General features: G+C 37.8%; 3 protein-coding genes across 24 annotated transcripts in view; 1 reads left to right on the top strand and 2 right to left on the bottom strand.

Annotated features, from left to right (window-relative positions):
- The window catches only part of LOC103709090, a 25,854-nt gene extending 263 nt beyond the window's left edge, over window positions 1-25,591 (bottom strand). Inside the window, exons 1-9 of one of the 20 annotated variants that reach the window (XM_039124852.1) lie at window positions 24,637-25,570; window positions 24,404-24,532; window positions 24,244-24,294; window positions 17,775-17,848; window positions 8,455-8,505; window positions 7,732-7,827; window positions 3,249-3,312; window positions 1,116-1,168; window positions 1-1,017 (exon numbers count right to left, since the gene is read on the bottom strand). The exon at window positions 1-1,017 is cut by the window's left edge and continues 263 nt beyond it. In XM_039124852.1, the coding sequence (XP_038980780.1) occupies window positions 992-1,017; window positions 1,116-1,168; window positions 3,249-3,312; window positions 7,732-7,827; window positions 8,455-8,505; window positions 17,775-17,805 (321 nt within the window). In that variant the 5' untranslated portion in view covers window positions 17,806-17,848; window positions 24,244-24,294; window positions 24,404-24,532; window positions 24,637-25,570 and the 3' untranslated portion in view covers window positions 1-991. Of the gene's footprint in view, window positions 3,313-4,647; window positions 4,870-7,731; window positions 8,506-14,869; window positions 15,066-15,895; window positions 16,410-17,774; window positions 17,849-24,243; window positions 24,295-24,403; window positions 24,533-24,636 lie in introns of those variants that run through there. The other 19 variants (XM_039124851.1, XR_005511143.1, XR_005511139.1 and 16 more) reach the window with 19 other exon arrangements.
- LOC103709092 (myb-related protein 2-like) lies at window positions 3,571-7,051 on the top strand. 2 transcript variants are annotated; one of them, XM_017843330.3, is made up of 7 exons: window positions 3,571-4,609; window positions 4,687-4,885; window positions 4,993-5,069; window positions 5,149-5,206; window positions 5,286-5,373; window positions 5,452-5,521; window positions 6,225-7,051. In XM_017843330.3, exons 2-7 carry the CDS (start codon window positions 4,693-4,695, stop codon window positions 6,978-6,980), a joined length of 1,242 nt encoding a protein of 413 aa, XP_017698819.3. In that variant the 5' UTR covers window positions 3,571-4,609; window positions 4,687-4,692; the 3' UTR covers window positions 6,981-7,051. The 2 variants fall into 2 exon arrangements, with proteins under 2 accessions (XP_017698819.3, XP_026661214.2); XM_026805413.2 differs by lacking the exon at window positions 3,571-4,609 and having other exon boundaries at window positions 4,657-4,885.
- LOC120103735 (uncharacterized protein At5g19025-like) lies at window positions 9,882-12,330 on the bottom strand. Of its 2 annotated transcripts, XM_026805414.2 has the most exons (2): window positions 11,788-12,327; window positions 9,882-11,656 (listed from the first exon to the last, which is right to left on the bottom strand). In XM_026805414.2, exons 1-2 carry the CDS (start codon window positions 11,907-11,909, stop codon window positions 11,020-11,022), a joined length of 759 nt encoding a protein of 252 aa, XP_026661215.2. In that variant the 5' UTR covers window positions 11,910-12,327; the 3' UTR covers window positions 9,882-11,019. The 2 variants fall into 2 exon arrangements, with proteins under 2 accessions (XP_026661215.2, XP_017698818.2); XM_017843329.3 differs by having other exon boundaries at window positions 9,882-12,330.
- Window positions 25,592-27,575: the final 1,984 nt, after the last annotated feature.

The following is a 27,575-nucleotide window of genomic DNA, read 5'->3' on the forward strand; positions in this document are numbered from 1 at the left end:
GATGGTTTAGAGAATATATGTTTAGGATTTGGAAAGCCCTGGTCAAAGAAGCTCAAGTGAACTTTAATATACTCCACTAGGTTCTACTCTATTTGAGTTCCAAATGTTAATCATATGGGGAGGGGATGCTTTTTAAGTTATCGTGCACAGCTGCTTTATTTTTCCCTTCTTTTGGAAGGAATAATCCACTAATCTCTGGGTAGAAATATACCTATGATTGTTTTTTTGGGGAATGTTAGGGAAGAGAATTGCTTTTTTTGGAGTTTCTTTTATGGAGCATAAAAGAATCCAAATTAGATGCCAAGTGGACACAAATCTTCGCAAGATATTACCTATTCCATTATTCTAAATAGGCTACAATTCCTCTTCCTAAGGTCTATAAGCATAACTGACATGCTGATCAGGAATCTGATGACAGGTTCAAAACTAAAGAAACGATATATGGAACCTCATACTGCTTATAATCGTAGAAGCATGTAACCAGATCATATTGAGCAAAGAAGATCGTTTCTTTGTCTATACCAAATCATCAATTTGCTCGAGTCCTGGAGAAGATAAAAAGACATTAGCAATAAAATAGCACATGTATATAGCTCATTCCAAGATACAGACCGTCGGTTGAAACTTATGACTTCAGAATTCGATCTATATGAAATTAACTTATCCAAATAGTCATCACAATACTGTTAACAGCACCAAGCAATGGGAGCCTATTGCTGGTGGAAATTAATCAGTGAGGGAGGGCAACTAAACCTTTTAGTCATTTGACGGATGGAGGAAAAGGAAATAAAATTTATTTGCAAGCTGAATTGGCTGTAGCTTACATACCTAGGAGACATAAGCAGAAAATATTCACTAGTCTAAGTGGGGCAAATGTGGTAGCACGTTTTCTTCTGCAATGTTGAATTGATAGCTTAACACTAGTTGTGATTAACTCTCACCATCTTCTTCGACCCTTCAACCTCAAGCCACTTGGACTTTCAAGCCATGTCTAGCCTAAAGTTGAAGTACGCCAAGCTGCCAAAAACAATATATCCCATATAGTTCACAAGGGCAAATTTCATTTTATTGTCACACTAAAAGCAAAATGAAGAAAATCTTAACTGTCCTCGCACCCGTATGGTTATCCTGATCATGGTTATTTTTGTGATGAGACCTCTCTACTTTCCTGATCCAAATCCATTGTTTAGTCACTTTAATATATTCAAATTTGAGAGGTTCCTGTTTAGATAGAGCACAGCATAATTATCAGAATAAAAAAAAAACACACAAGTAAAATATCATTTGGTAGAATTTCAACGAGTCGTGAGTATAAATCAAGAAGCTGGAAATGAACATAAAACTGTATTTAAAATTCAACAAAAGCACGTCCGGATTCCTGACTTTCCTATGCATGTGATAACCCTCAAGTGGTAGAAAGAGCTTGGAGTACGCAGTGAGGAGAAAGTTGGGAGTAAGAAGACCTCCAATCCCACATTCCAAAGATATTTGAGATGCTAGAGTTCACCTTTTCATTGAACTCTGTTCCAAGAAAAAAAAATGAGGATTTGGAATGGGCAACCTCTACCAAATCCCCTATGGTTCTCTCTCCCAACATGGGCATTTGCCAATTGGGCGGGGCTATCAGAGATCCAGAATTGGGCAGCAGAAGAGACGCTACTTGTATTTTGCAGAATTTTGTGCACTGCAACATATGAAGAGCAGAATAAGCTGAAATTTGTAAGTCAAGACAATGTGACAAGGACCCTTCCAACAGCAGACTCTTCAGCCATGCTTTCTTGGATAAGCCAGGTGGTGGGCCCTGAAGTTTGAAATTTCAAATTCCCAAATTCCATGAGTGTGAACTTAAGGAACCCACATCGCTAACCTTTTTTTAACCCTCCAGAAAACAGTCATCATCAACCTTTCCTTAGGGTGTATATCACAGTATAGGTTAACATTTGGGGACTAATCAGAAGCTCCACACTGCATGAACAGCAACCAACTAATTGATTCACAATGTGAAAATTCCTACTGAATCCAAAGACAACCACCAGAATCAGGAACTGTTATCCTTACTTCCCAGGCTAGTCCTATAGATTACTAACCAAAGAATAAAAGTCACATGGTGGAGCTGAAAAGGAAATATATACGTTTCGTATGGAAGATAGAGTACATCAACAATTAAAGGAGAAAAAAGTTTCAGATGCCTCTGCTCTTTGCGTCATTGACCTTTAAGGACACGTCTTTCTCTACTGACCTGGATGGTTGGAGGAAATGCTAAACTGGATGAGGGTTGCTGTCTCTATGCGAGGGTAACTGGAGTTCGAAGGAGAAGTCTTACCTACCTGTCAAGATCAAACAGAAAAGAGGAAATATATTCCTGCACATTCTTTATATGAAAGAGAGGAACCATACCAACTTGTCAATCTTTATCATTCGGGACTGGGGTGTCAACATATGCCATAATGGAAACTTTCAAAGCATTACATCAATGCAAGCTCTTCACACTTTGCTGTAGTCTGTTTTAAAATTCTTACTAGCAAGATAAGCCTCATCTCCTCAATTGTCGTGATGTTAAAATGATGGGATATTATTATGCATAGCCTTGTAATCTGACGTTCCCATTATACATGTAAACCATGTGGTCTCCCTTAAACTGGTGTAACAGAGAACTGGTATCTTGTAGTTTTCTATCTATTAATTCTTAATGGCATGTCATTCTACAGGGATCAGAACCGTTCTCATGTAAAGATACTTCATACACTAAAAAAAATACAAAACATAGCTTGTTTTAGTCTCTCCTTTTATGTAAAACTATGTCCATGAACCAAGGACATAGTTCAGGTTCTGAAGATCAAAATAGGGCCACATAGGCCATTAAACAATGCATAAGTTATTCACCTTAAGATGACTGCAGAGGTAAATTCTCTCAAATTACTTTATTCAAGCTATCTGAGGTACATGTGCACACTAGTCTTGGCATGATGACATCAGCGACATAAAGAGTAATGTTTTCAGCTATCTTTTATCCTGAACATATATTAAATTAATCAAGACTTCTGACATACGAAGAATGGTCATATAAGCTTTCCAGAACCTAGCGTGAGCCAAAATATGGTGAATGAATATAATGCAAGTAATGTTAAAGATTTATGACAGAAGTCTAGATAAACTACAAAGCAATAGCAGATATGAAACCGGTGTAATAACGTAGGCATACAGACAAGGAGCATAATTGCTAACATAAATAAGTTATGAAAAATTACCTGTAATCAAAGGTTTTGACTTTGCAATGGACATCGGATTCATACATGAGCCAAATAACTGAAACTGTAGAGATAAATTATTTAGATTTGTAAAAGTGCACGTACCTTCAATCTACATAAATGATAACAAAGTCACATGCATAATCATGTCCATGCACACATGTATAATATTTCAGAAAAAGCAGATTCAAAGATAACAGAGACAGTCAGGTGGTCCAACATGAGCAATTGTGAAGTATGAAAGAGACTATCCACTTTTCATTTCCGATATATATATATATATATATATATATATATATATATATATATATATATATTGCTAGGATGGGTAACTCATACCCGACAAGTACGAATACACCCAATAAAATTAGAAAACAGAATAATAGTGCCATATATTTGCACTGAATTCAAGTTCAACAATTGGTGCTCTACTGATGGCTTCACATGAATGGCGATTGAATATGTTCATCTTCTTCCATTCTGCTATTTTGTTAAGTACCAATCTTAATGGAGGAGACAAATGGGATTCTGTACCTTGCTTTCAAACAGTACAAAGAAAGCATCAATTAACAGTATAGATTTGCTTTGCAAATATGATGTTCTGCTTCTCAATGCATCAGTCAACGGAACCTTAAGAACTTATCCTATCATATACAAAATTCCTAAGATTCCAACTCTTATGGCCCCGAACCAGAATATATACCATTGCAATATTTTAAGCTGCACAAGAAAACTCATGGAATGGCAAAGCATCAAGGACCAATCACCAAGCATGACCCTTGAAGTTCAAAGAAACAAGCCTTCTACATGCAGTGCATCCAAGAGATTAGTTGCTTCAAATAGTTCAAGGAACCATGATCTCAAAGATTTTAAGAAACATCAGGTAGGTGGCAGATTATTACATCCGAAATTCCCCTTCTAGGAGAAAAAGGCATTGTTTTTCCCATAGGGACTGATACAAGTGCAAATAAATTGTCATGGATATATTCCTATACATATATCACAAGTGAAATATGTAGCATGAAAAGTAGCCAGTGAATAATTTGCATAGAAGAATTGGCCTAAGAACTGACAATAAAAGTTGACAGGGTCCACCAAAAAAACTAAAGCAAAGACAACATATTATAACAGTTGCCCTGAAGATTGGATAGGGTTGAGTGTGTTGTTTGGAATCCAAATGCTTTTCAGCCTTATAAAGAGAGCCTTGAATGCACTTCTCATCATCATGAGAAGACCAAAGCTCATTCCCAAAGAGCAGGAGAGCTTTGGAGGTCGACAGAATTGAAGCAAATCAGTGTCAGGCACTAGCAGCTTCCACATAAATTCTAGCACACAAAGGTTGAGGATAAAAGGAAATAAAGGTAAGAAGCTACAAAAAGATCATGCTTGTATTACATACACTTCTTTAATTATCTTCAACCTGATATCCATTCATCAGAAGGAAATGTATCGTCAACATCAAGGACAGAATGACCTGTTCTCTTCTAAGGCAGCCTTTCCACCAGTCCTACAAGGAGAAAATGCTCCAGGAAGTTCAGGACTATTTCTCTCGACTGATGCAAAGCCTCGATTGAAATGGACCCCAGAGCTCCACCAACGTTTCATAGAAGCAGTGAATCAACTGGGTGGAGCAGACAGTGAGTATATAGATAAAGAAGAATGCAAAAGGATAACAGCAAAATTTGCTTCTTTGAGTAGAAAATACATTCTTTCAAGTTAGTTAATTCAAATTTTCATTTTTCAGAGGCTACTCCAAAAACAGTTATGAGGCTCATGAGCATTCCAGGACTGACATTATACCACTTAAAAAGCCATCTCCAGGTACCAATATATTTTCTATTTTTCACTTGAAAATTTTGATCTATGAATACTGAAAATAAGTTGGTATTTTGGTTTTCAGAAATACAGGCTTAGCAAAAATTTTCAAGCTCAAGCTAGTACCGAAACTACCAAGAAAGGTAGGAGAGCAGTCCCCCAAAGTTTATCTTGGACATCTTTAACATATGGAATGATGTAAACATAGATTCAACATCTCAGTTATAGGATCTGCGATAGCAGCTGACAGAACATCTGAAGTGAGTGGATCACTAATTGGCAATACAAACATTGCCTCTCATTCAAACAAGTAAGTTGTCATAAAAGTAAACACTAGATTTCTGTTCTTCAAAGAAAGTTACACTGATTGTATGTTTCCGAATCTCAGAACCATGCAAATAAGTGAAGCGCTTCAGATGCAAATTGAAGTGCAAAGACAGCTACATGAGCAACTTGAGGTGAGGGCCAGGAACTAAATAGCTAATACTGTTTCAAGCGATGACTGACCAATCAACAAAATCTTGCTTAGAGTGATAAACTCTGTATTGTGAAGCACCTTTATTTTAATAATATGAACAAAAAGAAGATGCAATTATAAGTAGCATTCAACTGCAGGCATGGTTTTAGTGCTTAATGCCTTATGAGTTGTTTTGCAGTATCTACATAATGATAAAATAGCTACTTCATGACAAAGCACACTTACAGATAGAAATCCTACCACCTCAAGAAACATGAGAGGTATACAGACACATAATCAATTTTACTTCAAATTTTCATTTTGTAAATGAAGAGGAAGAGGGTGGTGCCAATCCTCGAACTCTTGCTGATTTTATAACAGGAAGAGCCCCTAGCCACCAAGGCAAGAGGGGTTTTGCTAATTTTCATGATGTAAAAGGACATGAATGAAACAAAAACCTTCATTTATTAATTCTGGTTGTTTAACACATAAAATAATGTGGTGCAAAGAATATATGTGATTCCAATTTTTTAATCTACTCAAAGGGTTAAAAGTTGCAAGAAAGCTACCCTGGACTGAAATAGTAAAGTCCTCTTCTTCTTTTTTTTTGCTGTCCTTGTTCCACCTGGTTAGTCTCTCATATCATGCCAATAGATAGAAGACAAGCCTTACTCTAAACTAGAGATTATACTGGAATCAACTAGGTGCAAAGGCACTTACAGCTCCGGATAGAGGCCCAGGGAAAATACTTACAATCAGTGCTGGAGAAGGCCCAAGAGACCCTTGACAAGCAGAGTGTGGGTTCCGTAGGGCTGGAAGCTGCCAAAATGCAACTCTCTGACCTAGTTAGTGAAGTGTCAAATGAATGTATGGGTACTGCATTTCCAAGTTTAAGAGAATCTTCCAGTTTACACACCCTGCAAGGACAGACAGCCCAAGTTGCTGACTATCTGGGGAATAGTTGCTTGACTTCATATAAAGAACTCCAGAAGGACCGACAGACACATCATGTCAGAGTTGGATTGAGAACTTATCCGGGCAATTCACAATTATGCACACAACAGATAGGGGAGGATTCCACACTTGCACAGACTTGTTTTGCACGGTGTGGGAATGTGAATGAGAATAGAATGCTACCTTCATCCACAGTAAAAGAATCTGAAATGACAAATTTTCTTGTCGAAGAGTCCAACATATTATCAAAAAGTGTGAAACCTGAAGGTGAAAATGGTGGCAGTATTAGCATTTCTGAGGCAAAACAAAATGAAGGAGATGGAGAAGACACTTGTCTTGAAATGCCAAATGGCAGGAGATCAGCAGTCCAGCAAGAGAGTGGAAATCAGTTGAATGGATTTGCATTGCCATGTCTAACAGTGCAGCTAGATCTAAATGCCCGTGATGACAATAATCCTTCTCTAGGCTGCAAACAGTTCGACTTAAACGGTTTCAGCTGGAGCTGAGGATGTTGTGTAAAGCAATCAACAGACCCGCTTAATGAATAACATGCTCCTTTACTAATATTACAAGTTTAGATTAATAGTTAACCTGTGGAATAGGCTGTATTAGAAGTTGATAGCCAACAATAGTTTTAAGCCTTCAAATGGTTAACAAGATTATAAGCTTCAGCTCATCATTGACTAGGACAGAGACTGTCCTGCAGTATGGCATGCTAGCTAGTGTTTCTGTTGATGGAATCGTACTAAGCAGCAAGATATATTTTTGGTGTATTGTGACATTGGCAAACTGAGTAATGAAATCTAATTAAACATCTCTAGATTTCTTTCTGGAAGGTTGCAGCTGCATAGATTGAAATTGATTACTGAAGTAGTATGAAAAACTCACTAAGACACGAATGTTATACACACAATGTTACTTTGCAACACTGCAATCAGATTGTCAATAGATATCCCAGCAACAACTGCATGCCAGCGGTAATCTTTGCAGTTAGTCAGGATTCATACAGGAACTTATCCAAAGGATTTCTCATACTTTTGTTTTGTCAGCAGCACAGAGGCAAAATGATCCTCTGGAGTTGCACTAATGTCATTCTTTCTTCCAGATGAGCTAAATTGTTTTCACAGGATTAACTTACCCACAAATAACATAGCAATAACATATCCTCTAATCAGTATTAGCTAAAAGAACTCTGTTACATTCCCAAGAAGAATTAAAAATTGATTTGATTTCATCAATCAAAAAAGTGAAACTAACTTGAAATAGAGTATTGCAACTTTCCCAAACATGAAGCACCTGGAGTTTCAACAAATTGACTTGAAGAAGACCATCCAATTAGAGGAAATGATGTCCCTGGTAATATAGCCATAAGCAGACACTTTCAGTCAGTTCTAACCCAATAAGCGCTATTATACTGTAAAATTATTATGAAAAAGTAATATTAAGTAGCAAGTTTTTTAAATGAAAAGGGAAAAAGACAGTCTGATCCCTATGATGTCGGTTAAAATATATCAGTTCGATATGCAGCATTTTTCATTTTTTATGTCCTTTCTTGCATGGATATTGTCACACAATATTATCAACACTTTCATTTCCTGTTCCATGACAAATTTCGTGCAGCTAATTACTTCAGAATCAATAGCTTTCAGTATTACTTGTAATCAATTAATATATCTAAACTCGTGTCTGATTCAATTTTATTTTTCCAGCATCTTCATGTTAAGTAGGCAATTTTGAATTTTAGACCACTGTAAAACTTTCCAAAATGGTATAAACCATACATCCTCATTGCAATGCTGATGTTCATAATTTTTTTTTCCTCTTGAAATTTATTGGCTAGTTAACTTTAGTTCGTGTAAATAAACTGTGGTATATCTAGCCAAAGATGATAATGTAGTGGCATGATAAAGATGATAATGTAGTGCCATGATAAAATTGATGAACAAGGTTGATTCAAATATTTAACATGTTTCAGTTTACCTGTACAGATATCTTGCATAACCCTGAACCATTGGTTATCCATGCCAACCTCTGCTCCACAACAAGTCAACAATACATCAATGAGGATACATCTAAAAAATATATTTCTGCTTCGAGTTTCCAAGCTTCTTGTGGTAGTTCCAGGAATATCCTTTCACCAAGCTATATTCCATATCTACTCTTAAATTTTTAAGTTTTTTTAACCTAAAGGTGCAAAAAGCAGTACCTCTCGAGTGAATAAAAGCTACCATACCATAATTTGTATCAAGAAAAGTTGAAAGGGAATTCCCAATGGGTGTGCACCAACTGATTTGACAGTCAAAATAGTCAAACCAGGCATGTATGAAAGAGGAAAGATGCAACAACAGATAGGGGATACCAATGGAGCTTCTCCAATTTCATTAAGAATCAAATTATCTATCATTAGCCACAAAAGGAAATACAAATTAATAGAATTCCATCTTCTCCTCCACCAAAAAAAAAAGAGAAAAAGATAATTACAATATTGCTGTTATACAAAAGAGTATACAGCTTGGAAACTTTACAATAAAAGTAGTGATGAAAATTCCTTGTACAAAAAATAAGGTGAATTTTCAAACACATCTTTAATATGTGATTCACAAATAGATACAAATTGTAAACAACATCAATAGTAGAAACATACAAAAGTTACAACTATCCCCTATGATGGTTTTTGTGATGCACAAACAGAAAAACAAGTATGAACATAGAAATACATGTGTAACACATGATGTGTGGTTTTAAGTACCAAACCATATCAGTCCATACACAGCTTTTCATACCGCATAATGACAGAAGGCACAGATGTTGCATCTTCTTCAACAGCTCACCATGTGAAAATATATGGACATACTGTATCTTACCAACTTGTACGGGTATAGTATCAATACAAGGTTGGATACCAAGACTTAAAACATTGACGTGAAGAACAAACAAATACAAATTTAAACAATATTAGCAGTAGAAAGATACAAATGATACAACTATCTTTCTATAACGGATGACAGACAATCTTTTAAAGAACTATTAAAGATCATGCAGTGCTTTTTTTTATGGTCAATGATCCTTTGTTGGGAAAAAACTAGCTATACAAGGAGAAAAACTTAGAATATATAATTTGTGGATAGTAAGTGCACAAAGTAAGACTTATACCAATCATCGCTAAAGTATGTGACGAGTGTTCGAACAATGTCTAGAATTGTAAACCCAGAGATCCTAACAGGGGAAAAAAAAGAGAAAATAAAGAACATGCTCAAACATCAACAAAAGATGCATGGGAATATTCCGGGCAGAATTCAAACAGATTGATGTTTTGATCCCCAAAACCAGAGTCTAGATTTGATTGTTTTATTAAGAAACCAAAAAAATGGACTGCCAGGTCTTTTTCTTGTTTTTTATCTGGCATATATACTCCTCGTTGTCAGGAGTTGACCCCATAAGATTCATGGTTCCTTAAATGCGTTCGAAGATGGCTTTGTGAACATCCTAAAGAAGTATAATTTTAAACTTAGATGCTAATCTTTTGTTTTATTTTAAACATAATCTGCACTGTGATAGTGAGTTCCATTGCATACAAAAATAAATCAGGGCTTATTTTAGCGATGGAAAACCAACATAGTAGCATGAAAATATTCCAAATCCCCTTGCTTCTTCACCAGTTAGAAATTTAAATTTATTGAAACCATATAGTGACAAGCCAAAATATGGTCAAACCTTCGTCTCGCACTATCAACTTTAGAATTCTTAAGTTAATCACTAACAACCACAATGACAAATTTTGAAGACCGAAGAAAAATGCCAACAAAACAAAATTCACACTAGGATGAATTCTGATTCCAATATTTACTTAGTATTGCACAAACAGTTCAAGCGATTAGAAGCCTCACTATGGACATGCATTCTATTTATAAAACATATATTTCCATAAATTCATGATGAGAGCTTTTAACTAGCAATAGTAAAGTGAGTTGTCTGTTCATCCCTTCTGCTGGTAAAATCATCTACATCATGAGCCACCTCCAAGTACATTAGCGTAGCAATCAAGTCAATCCACCATATCCTCTAATTTTCCAAGAGATACAAACAAGCCAAAGATGTATCCAACGAATGGCGTAAGGCTTGCAAAAGTTAAGAGATCACTACACCCAACCGAAAAAAAAAGAACCCACGTTATGCAAATAAGAGGAAATATAGTTCTCCATAAGCCTAAAAGCTAAAATTAAATGTAATAAATTATGGAAAAAAAGATCCACAACAGAACAGGAGCTCACTCTACCTTGTCATGAAATTATTAACAGCCAATGGCAGCAAAGTAACTCAAAAATGTGATCTAAAACTTTGTAATATTAGAATTAAGGTTGCACTTTCAAGAGCATTAAAAAGGGTTATTCAGAATTCCACATTACATGTGCTGACCCTCTGAGTATACCAAATGCGCTTATTTGATAAAGGAGGAACATGGACTAAGATACTATTTCCTAGTCAGGTATTTCTAGTTTATTCCTATAAAAACATTATAACTATAAATGAAGGAGGTATGCCTGCCTACTTCTTGATCCTGCGAACTCTCTTGGGCCCCCAGACTTCCATTCTTCCTGAAGGGCATCCACAGGGGGCGCGAAAGATGAGAACAGTCCGGCCATTCAGTGGCGCCATCTTCTTGAGCTCAGCTTCAAGTTCCTTGTGGTCTTCCCCTAGTTCCAGGGGGCGAGTCCCAAGCACATCCTTTGGAAACGGCGGTAGGCACTTGACGCACTCCTCTGACTCAAGCTGGATATCGAATTCAACCGCTTTACGGAGACCTTTGCAGTAAGGTTTGCCACATTTCCTAGCCTGCTGACTGATGAACTCCCACGCAGCAATCCCGGCAATGAACATCAAAACAAATCCAGCAGCATAAGCAACAGGGGCTTGGTAGAGAACATCCCCCATGAGGTCTATGGCCAAAGGGAGAATCTCAGCAGCTTCATGGAAGATGAACTTGAGGTAAGGGACAGTCAATACACCAAGCGCGCCAAGCACCAGAAAGAGCATCACGACGTCGATGGCGGCGAAGGGGGAGTGCTCACAGAAGGGATGGGACAAAGGATCCAAGGACTTGCTCCTCCGGTTGCGGGACTGGCTGCTGCGGTGATCCGACGAGGCCTGGAAGTTGGCCATGTTGCGGTGCTGCTCGAACGTTCTGCAGAACTCGATCAAGCTCCGGCAATCAGCCATGGCTAAATCCCAACAGCCAGCTAACAAATTTTCTTCACTTCTGATAAAACCACTAATCCGGAAAACTCAAAAGATCGCAACTTTATAGATCAATACCTGATTTCTAATCGGAAATTGATGGAAGAGGAGAAAAATCCAGACTCTTTGCAGATGAAAGCTAGATGGATTGAGATCGGAAAAATCGGTAAAAAGAAAAAAACTGAGGATTTAGATATCATAAAATCCAAATCCAGATCGGGAATAGAGAAAGCCGCTGTGATCCGAGCTCTGATCGAGCTCCCTCGTGCGCTCTCACACCTGGGACCTTGATTTATGATCGAACCTAGGGATCGGAGCTGTAATCCGATCGAGAGCGCGAAATTTCCGATCGAGCCCAAGATGGATCGAGGACCCCAAAAAAAATCGATCACGGATCGAAAATTATCGATCCCGACGCCTCCGAGACCTTTCCGATCGGTCTCTAATCCGAGAATTGGAAGAGAGGAGCCTTCTTTTGTTTCTTAGTTTTTGTGCTACGAGCGCCGGCGTGCGGAGAAATAGAACAGCGTGGATTTCAGATCAGCGAAATGAAATGAGAGAGAAGGAATGGAAATGGAAAGGTAGTATTTATAGTAACCTTGGCCGATGGATGGGGTCGGTCGGATCTTAACGGACGCACGATCCAGTTCTTTTTACAAAATTACGAGATTGCCAAATGCCAATACAAGCCGTTAGGCATTGGGCAATTTTCATTTAGTGATCACTACATGATGGAATTTTATCCACCACTCTTCTTCCTAACATTGAAAGAGGTATCCTTCTGTCAAATTTGAAGAATCTTTGAATTATTTTATAGAAGGGTTTAGTCCAATTGAGCTCGGCATGACCTAGCACATGTCTGGCGTGGATTACGATTGTTAGGTGCGAGTTGAAGGTAGAGTTTCAAGAATAAAGTTTCTCAACCCTAATAGGATATAACTACAATCTAACATGAGTTTTGTAACATGTGTATGTTGTGCAGAGATCATATATAACATTAATTTATATGAGTTAATATAAATTTGCAGACGTAAAATATCTTGATTTCAAAATTATCATTTTTATATGTAGCAAAGTACAAAAGTATAGGAAATATTTAAAACTAATTATTATTTTGTTAAATAACTATTAAAATTAATTAATAGAAAAATCTAAGTATTTTGGGAGTTGAAAAGTTTCAAAATATTTCAAATTCTATATAGTGTTAGAACAGATGATAAAAATTATGAGCATGGACTACTGATCTAGAATTAGGAGTAGCAATGCTTCATCCATTTAATTGTTTAACTTGATTCAACTCATTGTAGATCGGGTTAGATTATTTTTTTAATGAAATGGTCACGTACAATTTTAGATTTTTGATTCATTCAGTAAATAGAGAGGGTTTGGGTTGATAGATGTTTGACCTAACTTGTATTCGATACAACCCATATCGTCTGTTTTGACCCAATTGCCACCAAGAAAGATCTAAAAGTTAGGACTGTTTGTATTGGGATGTGCAAGTTATCTTGATACGTAGGTTATGCAAATTGTTCATTTGGGTACACCAGCTTAGCTCGAATATTTTTGCCTAGCTTATCCTTTTTGGCCTCCATTCTCGAAGAAAACTACTTTGGATGCTCGCCGGCACACATGAAGTTTGGAAACTCAACATACGGCCATCCATTCCATATTGCACCAATTCCAAGTCGCCGATGACAAAAGAACCTTTTTATATGCATGAAACTTAATATTACTCTCCACTAGTTAATAATGAAAATGAGTACATAAAGTAATTTTTTCATAGATAAAATAACTGTTATAGTTTTATTATCACGAAATTACATGCCTTGAACTGGTCAAATAAGGAGACTTGGTATTCCTAGAAAATTCTCTCTCCTAGAAGAAGGAGAGGGAATAAAAAAACACAACATCCTTTTCTCTAGGCAGAGTTGAATCATTCATTAACCAACGAGAAGACAATTTCAGATTGATATGGTCAGCAGATAGTTGCAAGGATATGTACATGTAGTCATAATCGTGTTAGGTTGGAAAGACCATGAATCTCTCTACTTTAACTATAGGGAAAAATTAAAAAAAAAGAAAAAGATTGAGACTCTGCACTGTGTCACATCTTTATCGAATAACGTGCATCATTCCACCCTCCAAGTGCTCTTTTTCCCTCCCCATTTAAGTTTTCTTCTTTGGGGTCCTCTTGTGGTGTTTAAAGCATCGGTTTAAGCAGGAAAACTAGTAGCATTGGCCCATACATACCCAAAATCAAAAGGCTTCTGAGAGCAATACAAGCCGTGCTTGAATCGGTTAAGGTGTGAAGGGTCAACTCCGTATCCAAAAGGAAATGAAGCTAGTGGATGGACGACTTATGATCCAAAACCATTAGTGCCCTGCAAAGCATGGTCAGGCATCCAAGCACCATGTTAAAGTTTCCCACGGTAGTCAATAGGCCACCAGTTGAAATCTTTACCTTTCAATGCACGCAATTTGGCCAAAGTTTATACGTGTCGCATTTTGCGACAAAAGTTATATATATGAATGCCAATAACATCTGAAGAATGCCGACATACGATCAAATGTTACATTTTTATAAAATTTGCATCTGGTCCCTACTTTCAGCATCGTAATGTCAGTCAATTTTGGCAGTTAGAAGTCGACGAAAGCATCCCTTGCCCCACTTCTTGATCTAACTTTTTTTCTTTTTCTTTTTTTTTTCTAAGACGGGTGGATTATACTTGATAAGTACGGATGCACCTAATAAAATCAAAAAACAAAATACATAAAAGTGCCAAGGGCAACTCCTCATCTTCGGCCCACAAAGTTATGCTAGAGTAACTGACTACATAATTAGTCATCCAGTCCGCAGCCCCAATAGCTTCACGAAAAATATGCTTGGCTTGAAAGGCCCTCCATCCCTCACCATTTTTCGAAAAATATATAACTTTCAGAAATATACTTTAATTATAAAGAGGGCCCTTATTATTACATCTTCATCTTTCTCTTCTACTCACATGAGCTAATGATAATTGATATCAAGCCAACCAGTACAAGAATTATACTGTTTGTAAAGCAGGTTACCATAGGTCCCATGATCCCTTCATGCTACACACTCCAACTTGTCTTTTTGCTCCTCTCTCTCCACCTTTTCCTTCTTTTTTTTTTTTCCTTTTCAACTCTATTCATGGCCAAGCTCTGAAATCAAGGCCTGTGACTTCTTGGTAGAGATAAAAGATTCGCCCTTGTCGAGTTTTTCACGCACAAAGATTAGGTGAAGCAATGCAAGTTCAACGCAATGAAGTGATGATAGACCTGAATTCAGCCGTGAAGTGGCGCACTCCGGAGTCCATCAAGCATATAACCATCTGATGCAATCATGATGTGTGCCCATACACAAATGTCAATTTTTGGTATAATTTTTAGCTGAACAGGATCCACCGTGGAGTTGGTGGATCAAACCAACCGCGAAGCAACATCCACCGAAGCCGCAAGTCTCTTTTCTAGTTTGCGTGTCTTCACAAGTGTTGCTCCACGGTTAGACTGGTCCACCAGCTAAGTAGTGGATCTAATTCAATCAATAATCACTCTAATTTTTGTGGCTACCGAAGTAGCCATATCACCTTTCCTCCACTAAGAACACATGCACAAAATAACTAACATCTATTACGCATCCTAAAATTCATTCATTTATTAGAGCCATGGCTTTTGCTTATGTTTCTATTGTAACAAACAAGCCATAGTCGGGCATTTGCGCAGAGATATGGTGGCCACAAACATCAATATATAGCATCTTACCATCCTTTTTAGATTCATGATTTATTGTGAGGACCCATGCAGGCGTATGTTTAGTCCTATATCGATTATTCGTTGGGTAGATCTTAAATACTTATATAGGACCAAGAAACCCAAAAAATACCTTCCGACTAGTCTTTTTAGGTGAGATCCTAAATTAATAGTATCAGAGCGAACTCGGCCCATAGCCTTTGTGGACTAAGGAACACTGCAACACGGACTTATGGAGTATGTGAGGACTCGTGCGGACGTGTGTTTAGTCCCCATCGGTTATTTGCCGGATAAATCTTGGATACTTGAATAGGATCAAAAAAACCCAAATAATACCTTTCGACTAGTCATTTTGGGTAAGATCCTAAGTTATTACAAATGGTATCAGAGCGGATCCGATCCATAACCTATGTGAACTAAAAGACATTGCAGCACAGATTCATTAAGGCTGACCATAAGCCGGTCGTGGTGCTTGTGATTAGCTTTATACAAATTTGAACTTTTAGCCTGACGAGAACATCACGGCTTAAATGAAAGGACTATATAAAGACTCATATAGACGTGTATTTAGTCCAACATTGATTATTCACTGGATAAATTTTGGATACTTATATAAAAATAAGAAACCCAAAAAATACCTTCTACATGTAACTCTGAAAAGTTGGTGAATAGTTAAAATTATGATTGAGTAATTCAACTAAGTGCGGGACCCATCAGAATATAACCATTTTATTTGCACCACATTCCTTGCAATTGCGGTCGTTGATGTCGTTGTTATTGGTGTGGTCTAGGTCTGTAGTCAATTGCTTTGATAAGTTCCAGAGCCACTCCTGCCTGTCCCTTACAGTAATGTGCATGATGGTTCGAAGGAAGGAGACTTGCTTGATTTCAGAAGTTAGGACCACCCATATCTCTTGCCAGTCAACCTCATTCATGAAATGTCGAAATAATTAGCACATCATAGCCACTAAAAAATATCATTGCAACCTATTTCAGAGAAAAAGTTGAGGCGGATTGATCGTATGCTACACTTCAGTTATGCCGCTGCCGTCGGTAGTCGTCGGCAGGACCCACATGAAATGTCCTATATACATACATTTCATGTGGCCAAGAATGCAAAGCATGTGTAAGAAGAAGTCTGTCTGCAAGAAATGCCACCTTGCAAGTTTGAAATTTAGAACTTGTTTCTAGCACATACACTAGCGAGAAGAGAGCCCACAAGCAGACCCAGCCTCACTAGTGGACTTATATCCCTAGAGATTTTCTATGCATGAGTAGAATTTTCAATAACCTAAAACAAATAAAAAAAAGACCATCCTAACTTCACAAGTGAAATCTCTAATCCACTTGGTGGCACTGCATCACTTGTGACTAAACCACCGGTCCGCAAGCTGGTTGGCTTCTCTTGATAATGTAGCCTCATATCTAGCCTTTAAGTAGGAAGCCCTAAAGCTAAGCCTGCTTCTGTATTTTTCAGGCCATGTTATATCAATAGGCTGATTTAAAATTTTTAGTAAGTTCAGCCTAGACAGCCCATTATTAACATCCTAAGTTCAAGTGGACAAGTGATTTTTGAAAACTACTCATGCAATAGAATTACAGTCTGAATAGCAAATCAAGCTACATGTATGGATTCCATTAAATGATAGCTATTGAAATACTCGTCATAGAACTCTTGATGAATAATCTTATTGACTAAAGCCTCAAAATCTAGTATCAACTTATGGAAGAGTTACAGTGTCTGCATCTGACAAAGCTGGATCAACCAGTTGACTAGCTATAAACACTAACTGCTTAAGACCATCTAAACAAGGAGAGCAGGTGGGGCAGAACTCCAGAGGTTACATGCACCAGTTGTTCTTCTTAACACTTCTATGTGCTAATTCCACTCATACGATAATGCGATCAACAGAAGTTTGGGACAAAATAAGGTGTATTTCACAATGTTTTCTAGCTGCAACTGTGTAGGCATCATGACTGAGCCTTAAAATGGAAAAAATTAGTGAAAATTAGAAAGTGAGAGAAGTCAATGAAACCACAAGTTGGTTTGGATATCAGGAATTTCAGTTACATTATAAGCTTTTGAACATTTTGTTTCTGTCAGCACATAAAATTCACTGCTTTGACATGAACAGCAGAGAAGGAAGCTGATATAACTTTTTATCGATTTCATGAAACATTTACTAGTAGAAAACAATTTAGCTTTCCCAGTGATCCAATGAAGCATGGTCAAGGATTTGATAATATCTGCACTGCTATTAGGAAATGATTAAGATAATACAGAGACTTACCTTTCAATTCCGCAATCTTTCTAGTCTTCATTGTAAATGTAAGTTTCCTTTGACACCACTGAAATGTTGCATACCTGCATTGTGTGTACGAGAAAAGCATAAGAATCAACCTTATATTATACAACCAGAATGATGTACCTCACCAGAAAGCAACTGTTTGGTCTGAACACTGGCTTAAAACTGTTATATTTACGATAATTATCTCTCCACTTATCTAACCTTAAATCGAAGGTCTCTGTATATGGTTAAAGCAAAAACAATAAAAGGAAACTGGTTGGTCTGAATACTGGCTTGAAACTGTTATATTTCCAATCATTATGTCACCAACTGTCAGACATTAAGTCGCAGGTCTCTGAATATGGTTAAAGGAAAACAATAAAAGGAAAGTGAATGGGGTAAACTTTGATCAACACAAAAATTTGTATTACAAACTTATTATCTTCCATTTTTTATTGCCTAAATTGTAATTTGATGTTCTACATAACTGTGAAAATAACCAATGGAAGCATGATGAGCCCGGACAACTTAAAATGCTTAAATACTGACTAGAAAACAAAACATAAACTACATAGCTAATAGATCATATTCTGCTAATATTTTCAAGTCAACCACAATACCAATATTCTTGAATTTCTACAATGTTCTGTCATACCCACCCTTTTGTCCATCCTCTCAACTTAAATCTGATTATCTGAAACACCATCTAATATTCCAACTAGAATGTGCAAATGTACATCTAGATTAGCATATAGCAAGCCATAAACACAAAACTTCTAAAGCAAAACAACCAACCAAGATAGGTCATACTTGCCAATTCAGCCAGCGAACCACTAATTTGGTGTCTACAGAAATTTTCAGATGACGTCAAAATCCCAGATATAAGAACAAAAATGGATTCTTTGAAGCAACAAAATATACCCCCAAACCCCATCTGTTCCATCATATATTGCAGGCAAACCCTGTTAACATAGTCAGCTTTCTCCCTTTAAATTACATATTAAGTCATAGGATTCCTTATTTAGGCCCTGTTTGGCTGCAGGATAAAAAGTCTGGGATAGCAATCCCTATTCCTGATCATTCCTCCAATATTCCCTTATCCAGGGGATAAATCCAATTTCTGTGTGGTTGCAACATGCACTATTCCATTTAATGATTACATGATAAGTCCAACTGCTGTTTGGTTGCATTGGCTGGAATAAGGGAATCTAAGGCCAATTTTTGCAGTATTAGACAAGCTTGGCCCTTGCTACTTCTTGAATTTGGCTAAGTGCAGAGAAAGCAAGGTACCATGAAACCCAATCCTTGTGACATGGCATATGAACCACCCATAGCCTAGATCAGAAACCACACAACGAAACTGACCATGAGATGACAATGGTTCGGTTGAGGATGGCAGGTTGACTAGTAGATAGTGTGGGTGCTCTTACTCAAAGGATGAGTCAACCTAGCACATCCCTAGAACGGCAACCAGCTTCACATCATCACCTATGGGAGGGAAATCAGGATGGCCGAGGGCTCATAGAGGCTGGGAAAGTAATAATCATTGTAGTTGCTTGCCCACACAGGACAAGCCATGCCTACTCGCTTATCAGCGTATAGCATCATATGATCACCAACCTTAAAAAAAATATCAACAACCATGCATCAATTGAGTGGTGTAGTTGCTTCTCCAAAGGTGGACAAGCCATGCTTGCGCACATCCATCAAACTGAGCCAAGAAAGGGACCAACATGACCACCATGGCATCAAGCCATGGCCTCAAGCCGAGCTAAGGAAGGGACTGAATAACCATGGTAGGTCATCAGGTCATGGTCTAAAACCAACCCAAGGAAGGGACCAACATGAGCATCATGGCAGCAGTGGCTCAAAACAAGCCAATGAAGGAACTATGAGAGGGCAAATAGGCTGCAACCCATGGCTAGGAGCTCAATCCATCAAAGGCGGAGTAGGGAGCACCCATGGCTTCCATCCGAACCAAGAGTCCACCAAGGTGGAGTGTATGTGGAAAATAATGGCAGGCAAAAAGATTCACCACATTCCCAGCCACCAGGGTAGGAGAGGAGGCTACAACATGGATTGGGCCACCTCAACCTAGTCAAGCACTCTGATCTAGTAGATCCAGCAACCTGTGGGGAGAAACATCACTTGCACCAAACCCTTCTCCAAAACAGCTTAAACCAAAGCTCAGTTGAGCTGTGACCATAGCCTGGACACTCATCTGGAGCCTGTCGAGATGGTCGAGACCTGGTTGCGAGGAAGTGAGAGCTCGAAGGCAGGTGGCAATGGAGCTCTCCCCCCCTCTCTCTCATGATAGGATGGTAAACTGGAGTGGTGGTACAAGGTGAAAGGAGTGGCAAAAAACGTAATTAAGAAGAGATAATTTTGGCCCCTCCCCATGAAAATGTCTTACTACATTTGATAAAGCATAACAGATGTCAACCAGAATTGTACTATTCCTGGAAGTGCTTGTCCCATTTGGCGATAAGCCCACATAGTGTCATCCTACCACCAAATGGGGCCTTATTATACAAGCAATATGTATTTGTAACCAATCACAAAGATGGGGTTTCAGCAAGATCTCTACTAAATTTTACTCTACAGCCTGTGGTTGATTTCTCAGATGTGTCGATGTCATCATGGCTTAGATTTAGAGGGTCTCAAGAAGATCTCATTACATGCAGCATATCAATAAGTTACTTAGCTCCTACTTGGTTAAAAGAGCAACTGTGACAAATGAGTCCAGCCAAGTTCAATGAAAGCTGAGATTGGCAAGAGCTTGAGAATTTTAAGAGCATGTTTATGATTGATTTAATGAAATAAAAATCATTCTGTAACCTTTAAAGTGAAAATAAATACTTCTTGAAAAAATTGTGTTGCATAATATCATTTGAGAAGTGTTTATACGGAGTTTTTAAAAGAATATATATTCTGGCATCTTCTTTTGTGAGATTGCTTTTTGTTTTCAAATAGGCCATCCATAAAAATTAGTAATATAATATGTGATTATCAAACACCAACTATACCAAAAAGTACTTTTTATTTAAGAACTTGAATGAATGTGATTTTTGAGAAGGACTTTTAAGAAACCAGAAGCAACACAAAATATGCCCTGGAAGTAGAAGACTCGACCTATGTTGCACAAACTTGGATACCTTTATGTGTCCAAGTGTCAAGTCTTTCTAATGTCTAACAATAGCCTTTTGCAGATCCATACCCGAATTACACACCTCTCCTTTTCTAGGTGTCACATGCAAGTATATCTGGATAAAACAAAGAATCCAAGTGACATAACTTATGACCTTTCTGAAACTGATAATGGCTAGGAATGCATTGGAAGCAGAAGCAATCATGGGGCCAGCAAGTTTGTTGATTAGAGTATCATAATCACATGATCAAGTTGGTTTCAAGTGCTATCAAAGTTAATTCTGCTGTTGATGAAGTCACTATTGTATATGGTGGACATTATCCATGTTACAAGTAGGTTGCTGATGTCACCAGTATCCCTTACAAACAGATACCCATAAACTCCTATTGACAAACTTCAAATATTTGAAGAACTGGATGTAGATGGTCCCCATCTAGTTAACCTGCAATTGTTATGCTTCTTAATCAGCTTCCCATTGATGTTTACAAGCTGATTAGACTGAATTTTCACTAGAATCCATCTTCAACTATTATGTCATTATCTAATCCTGCTACAAAAAGCTTGTAAGTATGACTTCATAACAATCTTTTGGATCTTGTTTATCAAAACATTTGGTCTCCCATCCACTTCTCCAAACATATCTCTGCTTCAAATTCAAGCTTGCATTTCACAAATTCCAGCATTTTGGTTATTGTGTTCACCATGTAATTCGTCATGTCTAGTTTGTATTATTTTCCCAGTTCTTCGGATATCAATTGCTTATACAAAGTTCCTTCAAATATTAAAGGCTTCTATTCCTAAACCTCTTCTTTGTCCTCCAATTGGGTATGAACATAGATGAGTTGATGTTTATGTACTCCTTTTGTTGCATTAGTGGAAAATGAGTGTAATATCCGGGCCCAATATAGACCGGCAATAGCACGGCCGTGTCACAGACCCGGATCCAGGGCGTGACAATGAGTATCCTGGTTCTTAAGCTCAAGAGTTTGTTAATCGAAAGCATTGCAAAGACCTCATAAAAGTCTGTTCAAGACACCATCTGAATAACTAGAAGAATGTTCATCAATTTAGGAATGCACTCTTGACTCTATTCAGAAAAGGCTTTGCCTTTTCTAAAATGATAAAAAGTCAGCATTGAAGCTCTATCCAAGCACTACTAATCTCACACCCCTCCACCCCCAAAAACAAAAAATGTTTGTCCCAACACCAAGGCGCTTATCCTCTCTTCATCAACATTTCTATTTCCAAATCCATTATTCAACATGTGCATAATTACCACATTGAAACCTTTCAAAGTTGCAAGGGGAAAACTCGTAACATTTGATATCCAAACTGCGAACAAAAATCATCAACAATCAAACTGACACAAAATCTTTTTTCTGACATCATTGCTTCTAAGCCATTCAACCATGTGCACAATTCCCTCAGAAGAGCACAAGCAGCAAACCACCCTCCAAATCTAACAATAAACAGACAGAAACACTATAAATTAATCCATGCTGGTCTTCACCCGTTCCTCACACTAAACAAATCACTAGTCACAGCTAGGAGTGATTCCCAGTTCACCTGAACCCACCAAGGTAAACAGATTCAATTAAAAACTCTTATAATAGGGCTGCAGTTGGGTTAGCAAAGACCAACCTGTTTTAAATGGGTTAAGTTTGAGTTTGGCGGCCTCAAGAAAATGGACCACCATGGGTTGAACAAGCCCTTAAAGTCTAGTCCTAGGCCCCTGAGATTAGGAGTGGTAGTGGATCGGGTTGATGTGGGTTCCGGTCAAAAAATTAACTCCCGACCTGAACCCGACCCGTTTATAGTCATGTTGGAAGAAAAAGTAAGCACACCTGACCCATTTATTTTACATAAACCTGGACCCACCCACCAACGCATTAGGGTGGCAACAGGTCCAGGTCGGAAAGCTCCCAACTGGAACCAATGAGAAGAACTAATCCAACTCTGAAGGAATTAACCCATATGTAACCCTGAAACACAAGTAGTTATACCTATTCCCAAAAATTCTTTAGCAGACATAAAGAACCAGAAGACATACATTAATTCTCAATAGCCATTGTAAACTTATGCTAGCACTGCAAATCACCACATATTTAAGAAAATCACCAGCTTAATCAATTAACTTACCATATATCACCATTGACTCAACCCACCTATCTATATAAATGGGTTCGTTTCGGGTCAACATATTAACGATCTGCATTTAAAAATGGCCAGCACAAGCCCATTCATTTGGGTGTGTTTATGCGATTTGGGGGCTCCAGGTTGCCACCCCTACTTGAGACAGTGGAAATAGGGTAGTGGATCAAGAACAAGTGAAGGCATGATTTGAGTGATAAGATAGGTTGTGCAAATCATTGTTAATAGAAAATATAAAATATATTGAAGAGAAAATTGGAGGATACAACACACTCAGGATTCATCACGTCTTCTTCTCCACTTGAATCTCTCTCTCTGATAGGCACACATTCAAATGCACAATCTTAGATCCTCTCTTCCTGGCCCTATTTTATTTTTTGTTTTTTAAAAGTAATTGATAGACAAGTCTTGCTTGGGTTCACAAGTGGTTATGAGTCTGTATAAAATAATAGGCTGTGTATAGATCTCTTCTTCTCAACCCGACTATAGATGGGTGCATCGTTTATGGGATTTTTGATCCAATCTGAATTCGACCAAATCCAGCCCCTGCAACTCCTAGTTAGAGTATCGAAAACACCCAATAGGGTACAAGCCCAAGCTAACAACCCATCCTAAAAATCACAAGAAATAGTTGTTAATAACCAGTACGATGTAAGCAAATGTTCCTCGAAATACCTCACCTACCATTCTAGCTTAGTTGCTAAATAACCAGAATGTTATGGGGGAGAAATATTAGGACTTTAGGATAGGTAGGGAAGTGTTGACATTGACAGCTTAATCTTGAAGAAACTTGTCTAATAAGGAAATGACTTGCTTCTAACATACAAAGGGGGGTTAAGTGGAAACTGGTAATACCTTAGTAGCATTAAACTCCTACCTAGGTTCCCATGTCTACTTTGGGATCTTTCAGGAAATTTGCTCATGCACCACTTTCCCAAGCACTTCCCATTCTCCTTTCCTTTTACCCTTTTTCTTGAGAGAAAGAGTTCCACTTCCTTGCACCTATCCTGCTCCTGCTCTAGGTAACTAAGAGCAGTTCAAGATCCTTATTCATTTCGATAAGGCATGGATGATCATACCTAGAGTGCTATTAAGCAATCAATTTCATACAGTAGTATTGCATTTCAAATAAAGAAAAGAAAAGGTATGATAGAAGCATAAGAGAGAAAATACCTTTCACTTCCATGTGATTCTTAGTCTCTTCACCAAATTGCTTGAACAAACCTGTCATAATTGCACTTTCAGTAATAAGAAAGCGGTATTCTACCCCAGAGATTTTTTTGTTTGTTTGTTTTTTTTGCAATCATAGAGATTAGAGAACAAAATGGCGCACCTTCTATTTGACCCTCGCTGAATCCATGAGGTACGTCACTAATGCAATATAGTGGCTGTATCTTTCAAAGGTTTTTCTTGCTCAATAATTTTTCTCCATGCACGCCCTTCCAAATGCTATAGTTGAAGACTAGTACATATGATTGAAATCAAAGTATAAAAAAATATAAACCTAGAATTCGAAGCAGTAAGAAGATTTATTTGAACGAAGAGGAATGGATAAGTGAGACCAACCCCTCTTCAATTTCTTCGTCAACACCTTCTTGGCCTTTGCAGCCTTTGCAATTCATAAAAATCAGAAAAAAAAGGTAGTCAAAATTATTGATTAACAAGATCAGAAAAAGAATCTTTTTGTATTATCTTTGAAGTGTCTCTGAAAACGTCTCAGTTCACAGTTAAAATAGTGAAATCTAAATAAAAAACGAAAGTTAACTTCAAAACAATCAATACAACGGCAAAAATCAAAAAAAGAGGGGAAAACGGTTAATAAATTTGTAGAAACATCAAATACAAACCAAAAAGATAGAACAGATTGATTAAAAATAAAATTCAGAAAAGGGAGAAAAGAAAAGTTAATCTAAAACGAATATTCAACCATCAACACAACGAAAAAATGAAAAAAAAGGAGAAATCCTCAAAAGATGACGACATTTGCATTAAAATATACAGAAGATAAAGCAGATCGATTAAAATAAAAATTAGAAGAAAAACCAAAAAAATGAATCGGATATCGAACCTACAACGGGAAAAGCAGATTTTCTTTTAAAAAAATAGAAAATGCCCATGAAATTTGTCCCGAAACATCAAAACTAAACCGACAAGATAACAAAGAATCATAAAATAAAATTCCTCCAAGTACGACAAATAACAGCTTATTTAAAACGAATATTAAACCATCCATACATACGACAAAAATCAAAAAAAAAAAAAAAACAAACAACGGTGATGAAATTTGTACAAAGACATCAAAACAAGTAAGCTAGAACCGGTTCATTAAAATAAAAATTACAAAAATCTGGAAAAAAAAAACATAAATTCCACTTCGAGCGAGTAGAGAACTCGGAGAGGAGAGGAAGGGTATAAGAACTCTGGCGAGGGGATTAGCGAAAAAGTGTTTCCGCGTGAATCTGCAGTACAGGTTAATATTTTGTATACAATTTCTATACACGAATTGTTCGCTGGATAGACTATGGATCACCGTCCAAGAGATCGCCAGATTTGGATGCTATTGTTGGGAAGTTGAGAGCCGGGGGCCGCGGACAGGTGGGATGGGATACGGACGAAGGGAATAACGACGGGAACTAAATCATTCAAAGATTCACGGATTGGGTGTCCGCAACCGTTGATCGTGATGGTTCACTGTATGGCGCGCTTTCAAACGTTTGACGGATAAGATCGTTTGTAAGTTTGTACCGTCCAGATGCGGGACCAAGTGGATCGTTGCTTCCATCCTTGTGCGTGCACGCTTTCACAATTGCGCACTTGGGCTTGTTTGGTAACATTTTTTAAATGGAAACATGAAATTGGATGTAAAAGATATGTCTAGTTATCTTATTTCTTTGACTTCCATCATTTTTTATTTTTTTTAGGTACATCAGCAGCTTACATTAATCTTACTCCACAGCGGTGGATGGACAGATATAAAGCGGATCTAGAGAATCTCTCCGGAATAATGAGCAGCAAATGAGGCGATTCAGACAGCAGCTCTGTTCATTTTTCGAAGTACATATCTAGCCTAGAATATATCACACTCTTGCAGTAGCCGTCGAATGTCCTTTAGAAATGGATGGTCGAAGACTCCGGCCTCTTCTGTAGAATCTGCTCAACTATCATTCTTAAGAAAAATAGAAATAAACAGTTATCTTCACTGGACCCCCAGTCGCAGCAGCAAGATGGCAACCTTCTCCCATCTGGCAGGGAGCAGCACTGTCGTTCCCGTCCTCCTTCCCCATCAACGATAATGGCCTATCCATCATCTTTGAGCTCCTCTGATCCGCACCCTTTGAGGCAAGATCATGGCTAAGCAAGCCCAATGCATCTTGATCTCATCATATTTCTACTAGGGCAGCCCTTTGGCCATTAGCCACTTCTGACCTTTTTTAGAGTTGCCTCTTCCACCATAAAAAAAAAATAGTGACTATCAAATATATTTCTGTTATCAAAAATCTTAAAAAAAAAAGGAAAACAACATTCATATTTATTAATTTTTTTTAAAAAAAATGACAATGATATCGGATTCAATCTTATCTCTTTTTTTTTTCCTCAAGATTAGCAAAGGCTAATCCTCACCGCCCAATGCCCACCAACACTAGGGACTGTACTTGTATCCTTAGCGGGAAATAAGGCTTCGCCTTCTTTCACACCCATCCACCATTGGATCACCAATCGCACGTATCTTTAAGTGCTCTAGACCTTTATTCATCTATCTACATATATCTCAAAATGACGAGTGGATGATCCAACGTTAGATTAGCACGAAGGAAAGCGAATCCTTCTAGGCGCCACCTCTTGTTGAACCAAGACTTTCCTAATTGGGAATTAAAGGGAGAGCCGATGCTACTTGGAGTTGGATAAAGTTGAGGGATGCTCATGCTGCTGCTATTATTGATTATTGTTGGTGGTGATGGTATTATGAATGACAATGGTAAAAATTATCTAACACTTCCGCACCCAAAAAGATATAAATAAATCTATTGCCTCGTTTCTAACTTAGGTGATGATATAGGTGTCTGAATATTTTAAAATTTAGGGGCATTAAATGGCCCTTGGCACCATCCATTTGGAAGATGAAGGTCCCTGCAAAGTGAAATGTTGCCTTTGGCTTTCTCTCGTTGAAAAGCTTTACACTAGAGAACTAATTTTGACCAAGGAAGATATCTTGGTGGCTGCCTCCTTTACGACAACAGGCGGAATTTGTCGATTATCTTTTCATTCTATATATCATAATCCAGAATCTCCTTCAAAAAGATCAGTTGAAAGCATTATTTGGATTTTTTTGACTCAATACAAGTATTCAAGATTCATCCAGTGTATAGCTGATGTAGGACTAAACATACATATGCACGAGTTCTCACATAGTCTCTCCATTTAAGCCCAACGTCTTCGCTATGCAAAGGATCCAACTCCATTCAAATCTAATCACAAGCATTACAATTAACCATGATCAACCGCTA

Source organism: Phoenix dactylifera, chromosome 3, assembly GCF_009389715.1.
Source record: "Phoenix dactylifera cultivar Barhee BC4 chromosome 3, palm_55x_up_171113_PBpolish2nd_filt_p, whole genome shotgun sequence".
Classification (NCBI taxonomy): Eukaryota; Viridiplantae; Streptophyta; class Magnoliopsida; order Arecales; family Arecaceae; genus Phoenix; species Phoenix dactylifera.